Below are 23529 nucleotides of genomic sequence, written 5' to 3' on the forward strand. Positions count from 1 at the left end.
TTATCGTCGTTGATCAATAAAGAGATGCTCATAAAACATGTTACGGAAAACTCGTTAATAAAATGGGTTACCGGATTTTAATCAATATCGGCGATGATGGTAATACCATCTCCTGCCATAATCATTAAGCGTGGCGAATGAAAGCACAGTGGAAAATGTGCATATCTCGAAAGTTATACACGCGAACTGTGCTGAATCGTTATTTAGAATTGATTTCTCCTTAACGGGCGTCAAATGGGAACGCCACAGTTTTCCATTAAAGTACATTTAAACTTTACTGAAAACCCGAGATTTCGTCGTCCACTTCCATCTCCGACACTTAACTTCGTCAGGTCTATTTTATCGGTGATTCAATTACCCCGCAATTCGATCTGAAAGTAAAGTTTGACTCCTGATTAGTGCAAAAATCTAGCGTTAACGGGATGACGATTTTCTCGCGCATTAACGGAGGGACACGGAGGGATACCGCAGTTGTAAGGCGTAACAACGGATCGTCGCACTTACGAAATTATACACGTATCCGTATACGCGGTAATCGATCTCACAATGCGGTTGAAACATATTCCCCCTGCCGCGACGCGGGAGTTCGTGTCGCGCTGTGGAAAGGGGTAATGTCGATCGCATGGGTGATAAAATGCTGATACGAGCACGAGCAGTTTCGTTTCTTTTGTGTAACACGCTGAGCAAGCGATCTACGACTTTCTCGTAGCTGCTGCCATTTACTTTCGCAGAATTATACGTGTGAAGAGCGTTACCTGTGTGCTCAGATGAAACTATAGACACTGATATCATCGTCGCAGGATATCGATCCAATTATAATTACCTATCTATACTTATTTACCAGTATATCTAAAGATAGAAAAATACGTATAAGGTTTCGTTTTCCAAACTTAGCGAAACGAATTTTTCAACTCGTTTAAACAACGTTATCGTTTCGACGAATCATGTTTACCGGGTAGTTTCTTAACTCGAAATCTAACTAGATCTTTATGCATAGTTAAAAGTAGAAAAAGAAGAATTAACTTGTCTTGCTCACAGAAAATACGATTACGACTTCATTTATTTTTAATACAAATTATGTAATTTTCAAACTTTGCGACGAATTAACTTGTCTTCTTTTGTTACAAGTTAAACAAACAAGTTAAACAAACAAAAACACACTCAAGTGAATATAAAAGGAATTAATATTTTTCAACAAACTCTTTTTCACAGAAAATAAGTAATATTTTTACAACGTATTCAGTGTGTATCAGCTTAAATATTTGCACACAAAAGTATACACGTAAAAACAAATTTCTGCTTTGGAAAAATAAGTATATCACCTGACAATTTCTTCTCTGACGCCTCGTGAGATGAAGCGAGGTTTCATTGATACGATACATACCGTAGGGCGCAGTCCGCGATGGTGCACTTTTCTTTGATGGAGGAAAAAGATGCGTTGTTTTTTCGGTTTTTATTAAATTACAAAACGATCTTGAAGACAAAGAAAAAGTACTTATCCCGCGACATCCATCAAAAACAGTCTCCTCTACCTTCGGTCCATGCGAATGGCAGTAAATAACGGCGGAAACCCGCACGCCGAATCTCGATCTTGCCACGTGCCAGCCAGAGCTCCGACAGAAAGAATTTATGTGTCCGTGCGTGGCTGTGTTAGCCGTGCGAGACAGTCGACTGCGCGATCGTAAAGAAAGAGAGACCTTAAATCAAAAAGGGGCATCGCTCTTCGCCAATTGGCCGTTCGCAACGCAACAACGACCGGCGATAAATCCGGCGAAAGCACGAGCGAGAGAAAAAGAGTTGATTGCGAGACACGCTTCTCTCCACAGGCGAAGTTGAAGAAACGCCAATTTTGGTCGTGCGAGATTCGCGGTTGCAATAATGCTATTTATAATAATGAATCCAGAAATTAGAGATTTAAGTACTGTAATTATTATTGATAACAAATTAATATATAAAATATTGCACTGTCGAGGATTAAGTAAAGATTCTTTTATGGGCGCGAATAAAATCTCCAAAGATTTCGAGCTTCGAGATTTTATTTGAATCTCCCCAGTTGTAGCAAGACACTGTAACAGTATTTATAATAATTAACACACTCGCGCGTCGCCGCCGCGACAACAAAGACTTGCGGTATAATATTCAATCATAATTCAGTCTGAAATTCGATTATTGCTATTTTATTTTAACAACATATCTTTTTTTTCATTTCATTTTACTTCCTTCGTCACTTGCTCCGTCATCTCTCTCTCTCCGCGGCGCTGCAATGAAATTCTGAGAGGGGGTTTCTGTTTCAGAAGAGACAGCAACGATTACTTAAATAGATTATCGTAAGAATATCTCGCTCGCGCGTATGTGTACGTGTGTATACGTGTTAATGTGTCGTCGTGTATCTCTATATATATAACGTGTATTTATGTTTTCTTTTTTCCCATGTGTTGCGTATATACATACATATATAGTTTGTTACAAGGCACAGGTAGCTTACACACTTATCTTTCCTTTCCTCTCACGGTTTATGCATTACGGTAATATCATGCGCGCACTCACGTACTCAGTATTGCTTTTGCCATTCATTCGACAAACTACTAAATCGTATTTTTCGCCGATCTCATTGCCGGTCATCGCTCGTCATCGCGCTCGCGATATAGCTTTTTCGTGACGACAATGCAATCCGAGATAACTGGATCATGATGGCTCACGTTTGCAAGCGATGCTGCGACTGCACAAACATCGCAATCTATCAACTTAGATAACATTGACGTAGGTATACTCCGAAATTGTTACGCGAATGTCTGTGGTCAGACCTTAAAGTGAAAATAATTCGGCTTAATATTAGAAATCGCGAACAAAATAAAGATAAACTATAAAATATTCTTGTCTTTCTTTCTATTAAATATCGTCCGTAACGGAAGTCTAAAAACGATTGTCCGTTGTGTAATCGCGAAATTATAGCAGTCGATTTAAAGCGTTCAAGGCATGATTTGCACGACACATAATGTGAGATCTTAATGGACTCCGCCGAGTCGAGCATTCGGCACGCGACGTGAGCGATCGATTTTACGTTCGATCATCAATTCGTATTGTCGGAACGATGTCGAGCAAGCGATTAAAGCTGGAGAGAAACGCCCGAGATGGCGGAAAATTGTGCGTCTGTAAATGGCAGCGACGTGCTCGTTTCGCGTTGGCGTTTGCATGAAAAGGCCGATTCGGTATTCGTATTTGATAGAAATCGATGTGCGACATGTATTTTCAATATAAGTTTTCCAGATTAAAGAAGGTAATGTTGATTTTTAACAAATTTGTATTGTTCAATGTTGTTGACTGAGTATTTTTTTTATAATTCTTTATTCGAAGATTGAATAAAAATTATTAGAAGTTATATTGATTGTTCAGTGCACTTGTACTTTAAATCTTAATCTAAACAAAAGTCAACACGATTTCATGTCGATACATTGATTATCGTCGGTATAAATTTTCAAGTGGACAATTACTGTATTTGTAACGTTTATCGGCCGATAGTTGCTTATTTTATTATTAATACCGTTTCGACATTTCTATGAACGTATTGTATTCGATAAACAGACTTTCCGATTGCTCGTCTGACCTGAATTCGGTTCCGGTTCAATAAATCGCAGCGAGAATTGCTCGTGCTGCACCGACGACCGATCGTTGCCGCTTTACTTCGACAATTCGCGTAAGCAAATGAGGTCTAGACTATGAAGGAGTATGCAAATTCAAAGCGATCATGTATCCAGTTTCCTCACATCGCGCCAATGGCGAAACTTCTCGACGAGCTCGTAGCGGATTATCCGGCGTACAAATTAGGCGACCCGATTTTCCATTTATCTCCTCATATCATTATAAGTCGGTAAGATACGACAAGAACGGATATAAATATAAAAGTATTAATAAAAATACTGTATAATTATTACCGTTAGGTATATCGGACCATCAAAAATATTCGCGTCAGAATAAATATATTCTCTTTCTCTTATTTCAATATATTACATTTCGCATAATATATCTCTATTCGATTTCGGGTTTCCTTTGTGCTTTGTAATACCGTTAAAAAATCAACGTTATGCCATGATATTCCCGCTATTTTACTCCAGCGAAATTAGATCGTCTGCTTTCGACGGCGACTTTCCTCGCATTACAGCGCATTGTCGAAAATTTCGTATTAATATCAGAATAGTCGATTTTTCGATTCCATTCCAGCTATTTGCACCGGATAATCCGATTCGATCTCACTCTTGAATTCAGCGTACGAGACCGGGCGATGACGGTGGCTCTCCTGTCGTCCCTTTTTTTTTTTTACACATTGCCCCGCGGTTCCTGCGCTCGTTGTACGCGCTTTCTTGAACGCACTCGATAATACGCATGCAAAGGTATTATATTTACAAATGCGAAAAATCTTAATACGCGCGCATCAGTGATTCATTCTGGCTGCGCAGATTGTACCTGCACGATTCTTGACGTTTCGATATTAATGATTGCTTTTGTGTAAGTTTTTCACGCCAATTTCAATAATATACATTTCTCTATCATTTACAATACAATTTCTCGCAAATTATTAAAGTTTATTCTCCTAAATTATGTACGAACAAGAAAATATGTACATCACATATCTCGTGCTGACACCGTTTAACTCACAAATATGAAGAGAAATTCAAAATTTGTTCGTCTTTTACGTATTTTTTTTTTTTTTTATATAAATAATTTCGACTCGTTTTACATGATTTACCATAAAAATGTCACTTTTGATATCGGTATGATGAAGAGATACGAGATTCAATTACTACGAGAACATATCGCTCAATGTTGTTGCGGGATAACGTTATTACATTTCTCACGCATCCGCAGTGTCGTACATTCGGGAGCGTCGCGGCTGAGGGTGCAGCGGAAGTTATTCCTGTCGTTGTTCGGATAAGAACGTTAGGATGATGATAGGAAAAAGAGGGGAGGGGGAGGGTGAACGAATCTAGCCGCGTGTCTCGTCGTCGGGGGACGAAACGGCGGGCTTGATCCGATAGAACTTGGATTGCTCGTCGAGGGATGATTGTCCCTTGATTGAAAACGTCCTCGAATCGACGGAGGGTGCGACTACTATTCGGGGAGAAAGGTGACGGCGCGCTCTGAGCTTGCGAAAGCCTCATGCGACGCGCAGCTACACCCGCGTGTTCCGAGAACGTATTTTTTATGTTGACCTCCCGTGGGCAAGGTTGTGTTCCTTCGGAGGGTGAGCCGCATTTGGCAAGTGGAGCAGTAATGGGAACTAATCCATTTCTGTCCTATCTTCCTGGCTTTTACGTTTGTAAGAAAAGATTGCGATCGTTCATGGCGATACGTTTCTTTACATAAGTACAGCGAGAAGCAGTCATTTCTAGTGGTATTAGGATATAAATAAGATATGTCTGTGCTTTATAAGTGAATACTGTATACGTTTGAAAGTAAAAATAGGAAACAGTAAATATTTTATGAGAAGAATGTATATAATGATTTAAAATTGATTCTTTTTGCTTTCGTAAAACTAGATTCCAATGTCGAAATTTTCAACAAACTCAAATTTAGAAATCAATTTAATTATACATGATATTTCATTAGTTTAAAAAATAATCCACTGTAACGAATAAAAAAAAAAAAGGAAAAATATAAATGGAAAATAATACGATAAAGCTTATGAAATAAATAAGAATATACTCGTATTTTTCTGTACGTGGCGTGTCGGCTAACTCTATCGTATATGACAGAGCAAGTTAATAAAGCAACTACTTTAGATGGCACGCGGCAAATGCGAGGATCAGAAATTAGAAAAAGCTCGCCCGCCGCTCGTCACTGCGGTAAGCTAAATCCACGGTACAATGACGCTCGAGAACTTCCCGGCATTCGAGACGTGAAAAACGCGGACTATCAGCGAGTCGCATTTTTCTTTTCCCCCTTGTACTCTCGTAATCGAGACGCATCGCGGCTCTCATCCGCACACGCGGGAGTCGTTACCTCCTACAGATTGGGGGAAGTTTCGTCGTTTCCCCATATGGCACCGGAGGCACTCTAATCTCCGGATGACGACGGTTTTCAAGTCGTGGACGACACGAGCGTGTGCGTGGCTTTCCACCAAAGACAGAGCCAATACATCAGATTCGAATGGTGATTTTTTAGCGTATAAAGCTAGCAATTTTTCGATGTCTTTGTTAAGTCATGTTGTAGGAAAGAAACATTTGAGAGTCCACTGTTTCGAGCAACATTTTTTTATACAGTTAGTAATTATGGGGCAATGGTATTCATATAATTAACATTTATGCAATTTAGATTACGTATAATGTTGTATAATTTTGTGGTTCAAAAATTTTTTCAATTTTAAATGGGAAATATGCAAAAATATTTCGGAATATAATTGATACACCAATAAAATCATCTTTTTTAAAACTCGATAAATTAACTTTAATGTTAGAAAACTATATTTATAATAATTTTGTTAATTTCTCGAACAAATGGTTTGAAATACATATATACGTAGTTGAACGACTAAAGTTATCAATTTAACATATGAATTCGCCCTTGCGGCGGCTCTGACAGTGGATCGTTTTTGATAACGAAAGACTGACACAAGACACAAGTTTTCGATACTTTTTCCATCTTTTCGCGGGCCGGATACATGCGCGAAGGAAATACGCGTATAGTGTTTCACGAAGGGAAATAAGCGCGGATTGTTTTCGAACGACCAGGCGGGATTTTATCGGAGTATCGATCCTCGAGCGCGGGAAGTCGACGGATCTATTTCCGGAAGCTATGAAATAAAGCGTCGTGCGTTTAGCGATATTGAAGTTGGAGTTATAACCGTAAATATATTTATGACAATATAAATTGCGAGCTCGGGAGCGCGTTCGTTGCTTTGACTATTTTTTTTTTTTTTTTCGAAAACGTTACTCCATTTTCGATATCGTATTATTGAGAAGTGAAGCAAATTGAATAAGAGTAGAAACAGTATCTATTTCTTACATCTATTCTCAATTTTTCTATAATCAAAAATAGAGCGTTATGAATAACATATGCGATATTTGACGTTCTGCAACAGAAAATAGAATTGTAAAGTTACTTCATATAACTTTTCAATTAAATTTTGTAATTTGCAATTAATTATCGGTTATACATATTTGTTCGCGCAAAATACATTAAAGCGTTTATTTTAGAAGTATATCAGTTTTCTAGAACTTTTAGAAATCGGGATAGTTAATGGAATATAATTTTGGCATGCGTGGTAAAAGCAGAGAACGAGGGCTGAAGTAAAAGAAAAATATTTCCGAGAAATTTAGTTCAGATGTCACAGACAGATAGCTAATTTGAAAATTAATCAGAGAAGAAATGATTCGACCTTTCGAAAGTATGTATGAAAATAACGTAAGAGGAAATAACGTATTACGAGGTGATCTCGATTTTATTATTAAGATATTATTTTATCTTTATGCGCGATTTTTCACATATTTCAGAAATAGCATGAGCTTCCTTAAATGAATATTTTTACTTTTTATATTTATCGTATATTTATATTGAATATTTTTCAAATTCTCGAGCTTATGCTTATTGCTTGGGGTTGTGTTTCGACTTATATTTATTGCCAAACCGCCCGATTCAATTTATTAAAGTAGAATTGATGATCCTGCGAACCGACCGTTTGTCACGAAGCCAACTACACCGTGATTCGGTTACTGAGAACGCATCTGACATCTCGAAGGGTACAGTTGGCGTCGGCGGTGATCTCAAGAATGAGAACATAATCCACACTGCGGAGAGTAATAAACTCTCGCGCGAGTACTCGTACCGACACGGAAATAATCCGATAATCCCATTAGACGAGCTTCCATAAAATCGTTAATCGTCGGTCCGCCGCGCCGCCGGCCCGGCGGACGGCTAAATGCCGGTGCTCTAATCCTGGTTCGGTATTCACATCGGTTTCGAAGCCACATCCGCAGTGCGGTGAAATCAACCGCGCGCAGCACGTTCGCGAAAAGCGCGTCTTACTGTCTCGCTTGGCGATTGTGCACCGATGAGTTTCACTGAGCGGTGCTTCGAATGAAAATACTGGGATTAACTATCACGAACACCTTTTAGCTTTGTTTTACTATATATTTAAAGAAAAAAGATACGAAAGTTCAAATACCCTTTAAACTATGTGAAATCGATTTTTCTTTAGTAAAAGTGAATATTAATAGTTTGCCGAGATTTTCCGAATTAAAAGCATCGACGGTGAAAAAGTAGGAAAAAATAGAATAATTCTTACAAATTAAAGCGTTTAATAGTATTTTTTCAGGCTTTACTTTTTATTTATTATATAGAATTATTTATATATATAAAAAAGAATTATATAGAATTATTTATACGAAAAAAAAAAATTATTTATTCCATCTCTTTCTTTCTGGTTGTTTTTAGATATTTTATATAAATATAATTCCCGTTGTAAATAGGTTGCAAATTGAATGATCACAAACGCGTACAATAAAATACGCGGTACAAATTTCCTTTCGAAGGATAGCCGATAGCAATTTTCTGCCGGTGGTTGTCTAATCTATCGAAAATAACACGAGGAGAATGTTTCTGTTCCTCATTAGCGACTCCATTAGCGGAATGCTCGCGCACGATATTAGGGCGCAATGTAAATTGGCAGGATTAAATGCATCGGACGATTGCATCAATCTCATTAAACGGCGCATAATGTTTGGCGAGAGAGGGAGGAAGAAGAGAGAGAAACGAGGAGAGCGCGGCGGTCGGTTAGTAACGATGTTTGGGGATGCTCCGATAATTATCGACTCGTTGTTTGCATCGGACAAATCGAAAATAATAGAATATTCGAGCGTTCGACCGAATGCCGGTATCTTTGCATCTTCCGTTCTCCAAAAGCGGGTATTTTTATCGTCGAAAATTCTATGCATAATTATGCGAAGTTATGCAAAATATTCATAAAGTTTTTCTTCGCCCGAATCGTCATGTATGACGATCCGAATATTTCAATTTCATTTATTATTATAGTATTTTTTACTCTCTGTGCGCGAATAATGTCTCGTATGAAAATCGCGATGTCACCGCTCGCTGTTACTCCTCGGAAATAATAAAGTGCGGTTTGCGGATGAGTCGTTCTAAAACGACGCTCACTTTTGAATGTAAATTGCGTGAATGGAAAAAGTTAGGAAACGAAGTGCACGCGTAACAATGTTTGAATAATCATTTTCATTCTTTAATATTGCCAGTCCGTTCCGCTACTATTTGCGTTATCTTTCGCTAATCTGATTATTGCGTGAATTATGGAAGCAAACCGAAAACCACAAAAGAAAAATATATACGATTGAAACGTATAAATTCGTCCGGCAATATAAGTGGGATAATTAAAGAAGATTGCAGCATGGAATCTGAGTGATTTCGAGCTGACCATCCGTGTGTGGCCATTCGCGTTCTGACAATGCTTTAAAGTAAAATAAACATTTATTCTTCCGTCAATTACGATATGTTGGATAACAAACAATCGGCATGACGACACAGTCGTCGATCTGCACATAAATCTAATTCAGCGCTTTGATTCGCATACAGTGACATTATTAAAATTCTAAAGTTTTCAATTAATATTTCACATCGTTTTAAATGGTTCTCGGAACACGCGGAGCATAAAATGTGCAATTTCTACAATCAAAAGATCGGGAACAATAGTTCAACTCGCAGTTTGAGTACTTGTGGGGAAACTGTTTTAAAATTAAATTTAGATTAATCCAAGCCTTCAAAAATGTTAATTGAACTACTTTTTAAATTTATTTTATCTTCTCTTTTCGCTGTTAGTCGCACGCTCTGTCAATATGAGGTCTCGAGTTGTTGTGTCAATGATCGAAAAGATGATGAGGGGGGCTTCATCAGGATTGTACGTACGTGATTCGTAACCGCGGGGCACTTGATCAGACCTGATTGCTGTTCACAATGAGCTTATTATCCCTAAGAAGCTAGAGAAATCTTAACGGCTAGACCCGATTCTTAGCTACTTCATATACGCTATGTATATATACGCTGCGCTCGTAGGTACAGTATGGCTCCTAATGTGATAACTGCTAAGTATGTCCTAAAAATAGCCTAATGTCCTACCTGTCGGTGAAAAATGAGCACGCGCCGCTCGCGCGTTACTCACGGCTGCTGTGTGCACTGACAGTAATATCTTCACGGTGTACCGCGAGGCACCGCGTTAACGTAAAGTCGATCGATCCCTCTCTTCTGAAAACCCTGAAACGGAGATACCGCCGCCCGATGAAGTGCGTTATCCGAGAAGATCCTTGAGCAGGCGTGAAATAACGATGATTAATGTCCTGACGATCGGCTGTGGTGCGAGAAATAAAAAGCGCATGAGATAACGCGAATAACATCTCGACGAAGTTTCTCTGTGAACAGTATCACAGTATTACGAACAATCTCGATCGCGCGACCGACGGGAAAGAGAACCCCGATAATTAGACGTGGATGAATGCGAATGACGAATGATTGTTCGATGAGACTTTCTTCGTGTTCGTGGAGTGTCGCTTTTCCCCTCAAGAATCGATCTCTCGTCGACGTCTCGTTGGTTGATTAAATCAAATCCGACGGAAATCGTAATGGCGTAGAAACTACGTACAACGTGATTGAAAAAGTGCTAAAATAGCGATTGGCTTTTTCCTATGGTTCGTTCTTTTCCACGCTTCCCCCTCTCTCTTCATTCTCACATTCTTTCTCCCTCTCTTTCTCTCTCTCTCTCTCTCTCTCTCTCTCTCTCTCTCTCTCTCTTTCACTTTCGCACACGCACGCACACTTCATCTCTCACTCACGCTCTCTTCACGTGTTGTCCCTAACTTCCGCTTTGTTTGTCTTTCCTCCTGCGTCTCTCGTTACTCGATTACAGCTTAATTATTACAAAGATGGTTGTACAATAATATAATATAGACTCTGTATTAGTTACAATAATATCGTAGCATTCTACACGTCGCGTCCGGCCTTCCTTTGTCCACGTAATCGCGAAAAACGGAACCGATTAATCACGTTCCTTTCTTCGAGTTAACATCTACACGCTTGATTACTCCTCGTCGTTATCATTCTCTCGAGCGTGCCGCTGTATATGTTTGTGTCTTTGTATACATGTCGTGTGTCTTTATTGCTTATTGCTTAACGTTAACGTTTCGCGCCGAGCAGGTCGCGGAGGAAACGTCGTCCGTGCGCATCCCGTAGCGATTAAGCTGATCGATTGCTCTCGGGAGACAAAGACCTCGACGTCGTCACCGCGCGTTTAACGTTAAAGGTAGTCCCTCGGACTTTACGGTGACGTCGCACGCGATCTTCATCCCCGACGAAGGAAACTCGGGATCGAGCGCGGCGGCGTTCACGTCGCGTCTCTAACGAGATGCTAATGAGGCGAAAATATAGATCAAAAGATCACACGTCTGCTTTTCGCGCGAAGGAATCCTTCGCGGCACGACTTCTCGGCGGCCTCTCGACGCGTGAATGAAGAAAAATGCGGTGAGCCGCGAGCTTTGAAGATGTGAGCCAGAAACTTTAATTTTATCTGAAACTCTCTTGATTTTTTTAATTTCTGAAACTTCAATGAAATAATATTATACATTTTTTTTCGGTTAGAGGATTTTATAATGCCAATTAAAAATCATTGTCCCATTTTCTCTGTTTCGCTTCTCGAAGGACGAGCGACTCACCGATCACTTTCCTTTATTCTTCGTCGCTTTGTCAGGACGTGCGGGAGCGGTCCGCTCGATCCGTCGAAGAACGACAGTGCGGCGCGCGGCGCGCGCCGCGAATATTACAATGTAATTATCGATATAATTGTTACACGCGTATTCGTCGATTACTCGGTATTTATTGAGAGGGTACATGCCCGAGAATGAGCAAAGAAATGAGCGTTCGCCCGGCGAAGAAAATATTTACCGAGTAAATGCTTTTTCGCCTTTCTCTTTTTTTTTAACACTTATCGAGGATATAGTCTTTTTTCCGATCGTTTTCTTCCGTCCGTTTTAAAAAACGATCTCGCGCGTCTCGCCGGCTGGAACGGGAGGACTCTAGGACGATCGAACCTACGGGGACGAGTCGCGGCCCTTCGCGTCCACGAGCGGGATCCGCGCCGATCGTTCGCGATACCGATCGTGTGATATGGTCTAACCCATGAAAATCGCTTAATAACTTCGTTAGCTTCGCCCGACGTCAATTTTAGTGCCTACGCGCTACGTCCGGTAAAAAAACTACTGGTCGGAGAAAACTCACGCTCGTACTACTCGCCCGATCGCTTTAATCGTGCGCCACGTCGTCGATGTGTGCCTTTTCGACGCGATTCTTCGTGATTTTCCTTGACAAAATCGAGCACATCGGAGTCGTCGTGGGAATTCGGCAAGCACCGACTTCTTCGGATCTCCCGTCGGCTCTTCGCGAGATGATTCTTCGCATGCGTCATTCTTTTCCTGTCGCTCCTTATCCTTCTTGTTCACGTCGACGATTATGCGAACGCGAGTTTCTCCCGACAGTTCGAACAAACTAACAGCCACGAACGCGAGTATCCAAACCGGTCGATGGCTTCTCTTTTCTCGCGTCTCTTTCATTCACGGTCTGAAATCGCACTCTTTTTTTTCTACAACTTTCTCGTTGGCTCAGGCGTTCGATCGATTAGTCGGCCAATCGATCGTATCGCGCCGTGGCCGATCACTGTTGCGAATATCTTCTATATAACAATCACTGAGTGTCTGATACCGCTGTTGAGTCCGATTCTTAGCTGATTTTGAATAATTGTCGCGCTTTCGATTAGAATCACCTGAATATCGCGGCGACCGCCGTCAGCAGGACGATCGTCAGGTACATCGATCGGCCGATCTGCCCGCCGTTCGCTTCCATGCATTGACCTGCAACGACAAGAGTGACTTTTGCAGCGGTATATTTGACCAGAAACAAATTTATTAATAAATTTTAGCAACATTTATTTTTTATAATTATAATACGAAACAAATGCGAATACATATGTATTAAACACAAACTTAGACGCAAACTTGTACCGCATGGAATCAATTCAGAACTTGAGATTTTCGAAAAAAATGATAAATGAAATTCGACTCTAGTTAATCATCTTGATATCTTTTCAAACTAATTAATCGATTTTCTCTAATTTTGATCAGCGTAAATATTTCAACTCAATGTTTAAAATTCTAGACAATTGGTTGTGCGTTATAATTAATGTCCAATTGCTCTAAAATCAAGGCTGCCAGTAAAACGGATGACGTAATTAAGGCAAGGGTAATATATCTTTCATATTTAACGGTTACTTCGCGCCTGTGAGATAGCCTTAGGTCTAGTGCCGCATAATTTAGCGTTTATCAACGCACTGTCGCAGTCTATTTGTCACAGAGAGCTACGCGAATGTCGCGCTAGATTATGCGTGGCTGTCACGCACCCTCTGCGACGAGATTTCGAGCGACGCAATGGATGACAATCGCTGACTCTGCGATTTCGATTGGATGACACAGCCCTCGCGTCACGCGCAAGTTACTGAAGTATGTTGTACGTTTTACGAAAGTTTTACGGAGAATTTCGTCGCGTCTGTTTTCAGTTAGATACTCTTTTCAGTTAGACCGCGATAAATTCACAAAGTTCAGTAATTGCAAAAATATTTTATTTTTTTTGCGCGTGTCTGTAAAATATTGATTTTTATATATTTATTGTTTGATATATTGATATTAATCTTGACGCTTGTTTTATATGATTTTTATACACCATTTGTCCTTTTTTGGTAATCCACATTTTAAAATAAATTTTGATATTGTGAATTCAATAATGGTAAAAATTTTACAGAGTAATTTAAAGTAAACAATGGGGCACTTTATTTTACCATTTTATATGGTTGATAGGTAAAATGATAGGAAATATGAAAAAATGATATAGGGACGTAGGAAACATGATAGCAAATTTATTAAATGGACAGTAATATAATGTTATAGCACTCGCAGAAATATGAATTTATATTTTCAGTTGTTCATAAATTGAAAATAATCGACTATATTTTTTATAATATTTTCAATTTATTTATAGTTTATTTATTTATGTTTTTGATAGATAAATTTATTTATAATATTATCTTTAAATAATAATCAAATTTTGAAACTGTTAGCATTCTACGGAAAATGTTTAACAAAATATCGGACAATTTAAAATTAGCACGCGTTTTTGAACATTGTTTCTGGCACAATATATTCGAATGGCGTATATATTGCGCGTACATATGTATTCTTAGCGCTGCCGGATTAACAGTAATTCGGGATGAAATGGCGTAGCGACGGAAAGCGAAAGGGTTGACGAAGGTTGCCACTTACCGGTGCTGGTAGCGTTGAAGGCCAACATCGGCGCGGGCGGTGGGATGCCCCTCTGACACGCTATGGGGCTGGCAGTCAAACTGACAACTCCGCCGCTCTCTTTGTACATAAAGCACAGTCTACGGCTGTTCCTGTAGGGCTGCGCCCTGTTGTTCTCGCTGCTCGACCACGCTGTTCTGCGCGCAGAACCCAACGGGGTGGCGATCACGAACTGCGTGCCCTCGGCGTCGAACCATCTACCGTGGCAGGAGTAGGCTGGAAGGCAGAGTGAGAGCGCGGGGCACTGCTAGAGAGATCTTTCGCGAAACACGGGGGATTGGTTGGAGAAAGTTTCGGGATAATAACGGTCGGGGCGCGGGGATGGCGTTTCGACGGCCGTTACCCTTCGAGTGCCATTATTCCCCCCTGAAATAAACTTCGACGGTGTCGAGGGTCGAGGGAATATCTACGGAGGCCGAGAAACGCCAGTCTATATGAGTAGTAGGGGGGGGGGGGGGGGGGGGAACGGACGTGCCTCGCGGTTCTTTCAAACAAATTCAGACATCTCGATCTTAATGCGGAATCGCGGCGAGGGAGCCGCGCTCGAGAGTATCACTTTGACCGTCGTAATGAAGTTACGACATTACCGGGATTGATAAACGAGCGCGGGGTCGTAAGGGCGTAAGTTTCGGAGCTCGATAAGACGCGCGCGTTAATATCGCCGCTTTAAACGCTGAAAGACTCGAATTCGTCATACTGTCCTCGGATGATATTATATTTTTTGCGAGCGCTGCGGCTGTCTTTGGCCAACTTTATTGCTAACATTGACTTAATTAATATTAGCTACGCAAATCTGCAGAAAAGACTCTTTATGATTGTTTGATGGACGGTTTTTATCTCTTCGAGTGCTCGGAGTGAAGTTCCTGCGAATAAAGATGTTAATCTTTTCTTCCGGCGTCGGAAAAACTAGCGAAAACCGAACACATGATTTAGCCATGCAAGTTCTTTTTATAGTCTCATCAATCATATTTTTTTTATAGACATTCGATCGATATTAATGACGGAAATCGTGAGAAAAAGATCATTTTGTGACATTCTTTAGAAGATGGTTTATTTTTAAATGGAATGTTGATGATTTATTTTTCGAGCTATCTGTATTAATTTCGAATCGATTAAAAAAAAAGATAGTGAGATTGATAAATAATTAAAGATAAAGAATGTTTTTAAAATGAAGCGATAAAGATGACAAAAGATGATAAGACTTTCTTTCTTTAAAAAATTTTTTGCCAGAATAAGCAAATGTATCTTTAGACTCGGACTGAGAATTTTTCTAGCGTTAAAAAGGCAGTCTTTTAAGCCGTGTCGAATTCTACACTCGAGATCGCCTTGAAAAAATAATTCCCCGTCGTCGTTTATGGTATAGCGCTCGCGCTCAAGGGGCCAGCGCGGCACAAGGATCTCGGTGTGACGTTAAAGAGGAAGAAAAGGCAGATAATTACCGGTGATAGCGTCGTCGTCGACGCAGTCACTTTGAAACTCCATCCTGTCCGCCGTGGAGCAGCCCACGGTTAAGGTCGTCACCTCGGAGTTGCACCTCGAGTCATTCTCGTTTCTCTTCTCCCGCCTCTCCGGCGTGTCCTCGTCTGTCTCGCGCTCCTCGAGTTCCCTCTTTATCCTCAGGAGGTCCTTATAGGTCATACCTCTGCCGGCCGAAATAGCCGGCGCGAATCTCTTTTGCGGCGGATTCTCGGCCTCTAGATAATCCCCGAAATAATCATCCTGCACCTGCTGCGTGCTGGAGGTCCAAGTATCGTCCGGATCCGCGGCCCAGGGCCATTCGATCGCGTCAACGTCGTCCGAATGGAAGTCCTCTATCTTTGGATGTCTTCTCGTCCTGTTCGTTTTGTTTCTCGAATTCACCTCATCTTTACTCCCGATCGTCCCGAGATCCCTCGCATATCTTGTATCTTGCGAACGTTTTTCAGGACGTTCGACTGCGCGCGATCTTCTCGTTCTGGAGCGCAAGTTCTCTGCGCGATGCTCCGTCGGATCGTCCGTTCTTCTGGTCTTCGATCGCAGGGCACGCTTTCGCAAGTCTCGGAACGTCTCCTCTAGCTCGGAGGATCTCCTCGACGCGGAGAACTCCTCCAGACTGTAGTCTTTGCGGCTCCGGTTGCCGCCGTGATTCGAGCGCGCTCGCCGACCCATTCTCTCGTGGATCAGGTATTCGTTGTTGGCGCGTCTCTTCTCGACCTCATAATCCAGCTTGCGGCCGCGCCGGTCCTCGTTCCTCTCCTGAGCGTGCCGCACCTTTTCGCCGTCGCGATGAATAATTAGCGACTCCTGCTGATGTTGGCTTCTACGGCTCTCGCGCGTGTTTCGTTGATTCCGATTCACGTCCGTCACCGTGAATTTACCCAAGTATGGACAGGTACGCGGTTCCGGAGAGCTCGCTGTAACAAAAAGCAGACGTAAACATTAGGAAATATTGATAGGATGTCGCATTTTCGCTTGGAAGATAACGCTAATAGGGGAAGAAATAAAATTTCGGCAAGATTATTATATGGAAAGATGCATTATATTATATTATATTTTGAATATATCAATATACATTTATTGTATATTGATATTAGATATATTTAAGATATATTTTCTTTATTTAATTGCGCACTGAGCTTTTAAACAATAATAATAATTAATATAATAAACATTGTTAAATTTGTTGGATTAGAGCAAATGATTATTTCATCAGTGTGATATTCGAGGTGATTTAATATTTATATAATAAACAGGAAATTTTTGATTGCAGAAGAATAAATTTGCGATATTATTAACGATTTAAAATATTACTTGAAACATTAATATGACTTTCATATTATTCGTGATTTACGATTATGTTTTATATTTACGATAAAGCAGCGATTTAAAAGCGCAATACACATAAGAAATGAAAAATGACCACGCGATATACGTATAAAAATGTATAAACGATACTTTTTATCACAATATTCAGCCACAGATCGATTGGGGCATTTTGTGTGAATATATAAACTACAAACGTGCTCTAATTATTATCGTTATTATGAGTTGCGTGTACACATAAATACCACTAAACGCAAATGGCATCGTGAATAAAAAAAGTCGCTGTAAATTAATGATCCTATCTACGAAAGAGAGTAAAGTACCGATATGCTCGTAATTTCTACGGCCTAAGAAGAAACTTTGAAGTTGAGTCTTAAACGGAATTTTAAATGCCGTAACTTTAGAAGTTGGGACAAGAAACTCGACGAAGGTTATCGATCCCTGCTAATGATACTTTCTTGTTAGCGAGAAAGTACGGTATATTTTAACCCGAGAAAGAAAAAAAAAGTTCTGAAAAGAGAGCCGCGGATGTCCGAGTCTATTCAGCGACTTCACATAATCATATTATATTTTATGTATTTTAAGATAGTTAAAATGTTATATAATGGTTTGGAAATTTATAAGGCTCATACTAGTCCTTTTTCTGATATACGTAGTTAATTTAAAGTAGTTATACAGTTTGCACAGAACTAGCGCAGAAAGATCGAGACAGCGAGAGAGAAAAAGAGAGAACGAAAATATAGTGTTATCTCTGCAATATTTTTTCAAAATTATTACTAAATTGTAAAACTTTGTTCAATCTAACGTCGTAAACTTTAATCTTTAACCATTATCATAAATTTTTTACGTACTAGAATAATTAATTAATAATTCTATAATTTTTATACATGCGCACATACATATACCGAGGATGTATTTTTGTTTTCTTTACAAATTTCTCTCTTAACATATATGTAATACGAGGCACGGTAAATACCGTCAATCACGCGCAAACAAGGAAAACGCATTGTGGTCTTAATGGAAGCTCGTTAGATAGTAGGAAAATAGAAGAAGGCGGCCATGCGCGTTTCTGGAAAGCCCAAGAAAGCAATGGAAGACGGCGAATGGCTATAACGAGAGAACGTAAATCGACCATAGGCAGACACAATGCGAACTCTAACGAGACAAATCTGACGACGCACTCTCGAGCGAAGGGTGCCGCCCTCTCCTGGTCCGGCGAGCTGTATTTTATCCCGATACTGAGCCTTAGAAACTCGTAGGCTAACGACCAAGTTTTGTCCGCTCTCTTTTACCTTTTACATTACAATACGTGCCTCGGGTTAATTGAAAGCACGCGATACACCATGCTTACAGAGAAGAGAAAAGAAAGATATACCGATTATCCTGTAGGAAAAATACAGCGAGGGATTTAATTGCTATTTAACGTCGAAGGGGTTGAAAAAGTTCGGACGAAGAGACTCGGAAAAATTTACATTTACTTGCACTTAATTAAAATGTACGATTTCGTTACAAAAGTAACAAGAATCTCGCTTTCTAATTAAATCTCTGGGAGATTTACTTTAATAACGACACCATTCCAGTTTATTTACTTGCAACTTAATTCGAAAAAAAGACTGCGATAAAGAATAGAGAATTTGGACGGATAATTTATTAAGATAAAATTTTTCTCTTTCTTTCCATTGGGAACTTCGTTTTTACGTTGTTGCTTCATTTTACATTATCGAATTTTATAAGTCGATCTCGACAGCGTTGTGTCGATATCGCAAAAATCTCGTTATTTTTACGGTTAATTACACACGATTTTACGGCAACGCAAAAGGCAATGTTCGGTCTCGGCGAAGGAGACTTGATTTTTCCGACTCGTTAAGCGATTCCCGGTACGAAGGACCTGCCTAAAAGGACGGTGCGCTAAGGGCGAGCTTTCGGGATGAGGAGGCTGGGAGTCAGTCCCTTTGGTCCATCTCGATTCCTTTGTGCTCGATCGGAAGGGCGAGTCACGGACTATGCTGATCGTTATTGTTGCCGTGAAGCGAAAACTTTAACCGTTTGCCGAAATATCATGAATTTCTTGAGATAATGGAGAATGCTTAGATTGCAGAAAAGTTTGCGGAGTCACAATTTTTCAATTGTAAGTTTATAATAATTTAGAAATAATAATAATTATTATTAAAAATATTCCATTAATGCATTAAAATTTACGAAACAGATAAACGCGGTAGTGAATACAGATTTTACATGCTATTTTATACTTCATACGCGAAATCTATCCGCTTTAACATTACGATATGTTATCGGGGTAGTAGTATGTCGCAAATAGCAAATTAGAGATATACATATATGGGGGATTCCTTATCTCAATGCGGTAATCTACTCTGAGAATCACGCAACAATGAAGTTTCATGGGGTCTGGCTGTCCCCAAGGATACAGTCACAGACTACCGAAAGTCGTACTTTGCACGTGTTTGCATTTGTGAGTTATACGCTGTAACGTTGCCGTTTCTTGAGCACGGAAAGCGGGCGGAATGCAGGAACAAATTTTCCCCCACGTAAAAAGAGCTACCGAGCGCCGAAATCTCCCCGGGTGGTCAGCAGTAGGGTATAGGAATTTTTAATTAATTCGCGTGGTTTTACCATTACGGTGACGCTTCATCGCACGGAAGCAAATAAGCGAAAGATCAACAAGCGGCAACGAGGTAGTGGCAGGGCAAGGCAGAGGACATTCGAACGGCAATAGGACATTCGGCAAAACAACGATGGATTCCGGGTCTGGGCGGAGCAAGGGGGTGCCGAAATACACGGCGTACGGAGCTCCGAGATAACGCGCCACTGACTATAGGGGGCCTAGGATCACATGCGTAAGGACGCACGCTAATTGGTCGCGCGATCAGCGTCGCGTGCGCGGTCAACGACCGCGCATCCTAATATCGACGCGTGATCGATCGGGATCTAGGGTTCGTTCTGTTGCGTTCCGGCCGCCATCGCGAGTATACTAGCTACCTCCTGCCGCGAGACAAAAGAGAGAAAGATAGAGCGGAACAGTGGAGAAAGCAGAGGTGAGGTTGCCGCTATATTTTTGTGTGAGGCGACACGAATTTCGGCGGGATCCCGTGACGTTCGCTCGGTATTTCGTGTTATATTTTGGTGGGCCAAAGGTCGCGGCAACACGTAATACTGTTGACAAGCCCTTGTTCAATCTATTTATCTATTTTCTGTTACCCATACATGCTTTGATACGAAAATTTCACATTAAGAGTTCGATAAAGTATCTCATTCTACAAAAATTATTCTGTATACATGTTAACACTATTAGCGTTATTAATATTGATCTACTTCTTTCCTGCATTTTGTTACAGTTAAGAATCACGTGAAAGAAATTTATTCATATGCGTGCAACATAATGACACATGATCGCTTTGAACTATTATAATTATGCAAATTATATCTTTAAACATTGACATCAATGAGATAGCAATATTAAATCAGATCTAAATAATATTAATGTTAAAATAATTTAATCAATAACAGACATATTTTTCACGTCGCAGATATAAATGTGACAATGTCGCAATATTCAGTTTATACCTCAAGTCACTGTTTGTCATCGCGAATGACATGTTCACTTACTTTCCTACTTACTCAAGCGAGTTGCGCGTCTCATGCAATTGCGAACTCGGCAAGAACATGCACTGGCATTACACGCTATTACACATGGTAGTGCTTTGCTAACTGCAAAGCAGATGCACAGCACGTTGCGTGAAGCTCACATACGCGGTCAAGCGTATGACATCGCATGTAATATGTATTTAATTAATTCGAAATCCTAGAAATAGAATTATATCTATTATTATGCATATTAATAATTATTATCAAGCTATACTGTGAGTCTCTGTTTTGAACGCTGTTGTAATGTAAATGTATTTATGTTTTACAGATAAACTTTCGGGCTATTTCGATGCTAATGAATCGTCTTATTCGCCTCGCCGTAATTTCGTTCCGTTGTAAAGTAACAAAACGCGTGTCGCGAGTGCCGTTTAAAGTATCGCGCGATTAAGTTCATAAATAGCTTATAATTTTGCGCTATTGGTTTTTTTATTTGTGCAAGGTGGGGGGGGGGCAGCTCGACAGGGGTCGCGAGTGTGTGTGAATGAAGAAGCAGAAGGCCCAGGGGACATCGGGCGACGTCGTAGCAACATTGTGGTAAGTAGTTTATCACAAAAACTGTGAACATTTTTAGTAATGGTAAAGGGCTTAGTAATTAGCTTAATATGAGAGTTGTTTTATGTAAGCTATAATTTTTATTAAAATTATTAATTATTGTATTTAATTATATTTTTCAAATTTTTATTTTTTTTATTTTAAAGTTTAAATTTTTTAACTTTAGTTTAGTTTTAGCTTTAAGAAATGATAATTGTATTGATAAATACGTGCGACACACGTTTTGGCGCCGATTATTGAAAGTGATTGGCTTATTTTTTACTTGCGTTTTTTCTTTTTTTTTCTTTTTTTTTATATATGTCTTTTAAATTTCTTCTTAGTATGCGTATAATATACATAACAATCAACAGGATTCACAAAGCCTTGTCTCGAAAGTCAAGCTCGCGATTATTTTGATCCTTAATGCTTCCTTCCAGAAAGACGATGCAACGCGCGTTAGACAGTAATTATAACGAGGATAGGAGCTTATATAATTTACCGTAATTCACTTTTGCCTCGCTTCAAACGTGCGATTTAGAGTCCCAAGCTCTATGAATCCACTATTACTCGTTTATTATAATTAATGATTATACAGTTATAAGCAAACAATGATGAACTAAAGAATTTAAATGTAATTAAAAAATTAATTTGTTTATTTTAATTTCTTATTTTTTAATTTTGACGAATCTTATTTCACGTTTGTTGCATCCTTTGCGCCACTTTGACAATGTTGCGCATTAAATTTAATTTAGAAACTTTAATTTATAAATTAATTTTTCCGACTTGTTTTTAATTAAATTTTTCAGAAGTTTTCACATCCAATATAATTCTTTAGATATCTGGAAAATTTAATATCTTTGCTATTTATTTGAGCTTTTTACAGCTCTATGTCTGACATGTCATCGATCTTTTCTACTTGAATATGTATCAGTTGTGCATTTTCTTTAATTTTTTAATTTAAATAGGACTTTGTTTAAAAATTACATTGTTACTTATATGTGGTCGTGTAGATAATATCTTGAATATACTTATATCTTACGAACGCAAATACTTATTGGCAACGGAAGTCACGCTCTCGATAATCGATAACAACCGCAAGCACTAAATTACCCAGTGCTGCTTTCCAACTTCCGCCAACTTGAAGTGAACTAGCTATCCGATCCGCTTTTGGAATGAAGAAAATCATGGAATTAACCGCGACAATTACCTGTGGCGTCTCGATAGCGGGCATCGGGTTCACGACCTCGTTCGTCGTTCCTTAACAAGCATTGCTAAATTTACACGATATCGTTACTCGAGTAAGATGATACAAATACAATCGAAGTAGCCCCAAGCATTATATTTATGTTTAATCCATTACATTGCGTGAATTTCTGTCTTCATGTAAAAGTATTAATAATTTACTTTTTTATCTGAAAAATTGTTTTCTATATAAAAATAAAAAAATACACCACTTTTTTATTTTTATATAGAAAACAATTTTTAAAAAAATATATAAATATATATATATATAAAAAAATACACAATTTTTTTATTTTTATATATATTTATATATATTTTTAAATTGTGTATTTTTTATTTTTATTTCTACATAATTAAGATTTATTTATTCCCATTTCGATTTAATTATTCTCGTTTCAACTTTAAGTTATTTGAGAAGATATTTTACATTATATATAAAGTTTGAAAACTGGAAATAAATGCAAATGAAATGATCAAAGATTAAGATATCTTTGAAATTGATTAGATTTTGATAAGAAAGCAGATTTCATCTTTTTTATTTATTATCCGAGGAGAATGTGATGCAGTGAAGGCTTAATCGTATGTCCGTTGTGATAGCAGTCCCCCTTATATCCTGCTGTCTTATTAGGGTGCCAGTTTTGACTCAAAAGCCCCGTAGACAAACCGGTACCGGTTAGTCACCGCGGCATTATCCTGTCACATCGAACGAGTCCGCGTCGTTTCCCGCTGGAGCGTGCTTCTTGACACGGCAGTTCCAAGTTTTTAATTAATCGGTCGAGTGCTGCCTCCCTCAATTTCGCTCTGTGCCTCCCTGCTCTCCCCCATTCTCTCTCTCTCTCTCTCTCTCTCTCTCTCTCTCTCTCTCTCTTTCTCTCTCTCTCTCCATCTGCCTGCG

General features: G+C 39.4%; 2 protein-coding genes across 15 annotated transcripts in view; one reads left to right on the top strand and one right to left on the bottom strand.

The window, feature by feature from the left end:
- Positions 1 to 23529, top strand: part of LOC105671809 (very long chain fatty acid elongase AAEL008004-like) — a 334136-nt gene that overhangs the window by 23331 nt on the left and 287276 nt on the right. For 12 of the 13 annotated variants that reach the window (XM_067356999.1, XM_067356996.1, XM_067357004.1 and 9 more), the window contains exon 4: positions 21130 to 21395. The gene's annotated coding sequence lies outside the window, so the exon portion shown is untranslated. Of the gene's footprint in view, positions 1 to 20175; positions 20252 to 21129; positions 21396 to 23529 lie in introns of those variants that run through there. The other variant, XM_067357003.1, reaches the window with a different exon arrangement.
- Positions 1907 to 23529, bottom strand: part of LOC105671805 (uncharacterized) — a 252615-nt gene continuing 230992 nt past the window's right edge. For both annotated transcript variants that reach the window (XM_067356984.1, XM_012366255.2), the window contains 3 exons: positions 15836 to 16789; positions 14358 to 14612; positions 1907 to 12896 (listed from right to left, as the gene is read on the bottom strand). In XM_067356984.1, the coding sequence (XP_067213085.1) occupies positions 12805 to 12896; positions 14358 to 14612; positions 15836 to 16789 (1301 nt within the window). In that variant the 3' untranslated portion in view covers positions 1907 to 12804. The remainder of the gene's footprint in view (positions 12897 to 14357; positions 14613 to 15835; positions 16790 to 23529) is intronic.

Source organism: Linepithema humile, chromosome 6 (genome assembly GCF_040581485.1).
Source record: "Linepithema humile isolate Giens D197 chromosome 6, Lhum_UNIL_v1.0, whole genome shotgun sequence".
NCBI classification, from domain to species: Eukaryota; Metazoa; Arthropoda; class Insecta; order Hymenoptera; family Formicidae; genus Linepithema; species Linepithema humile.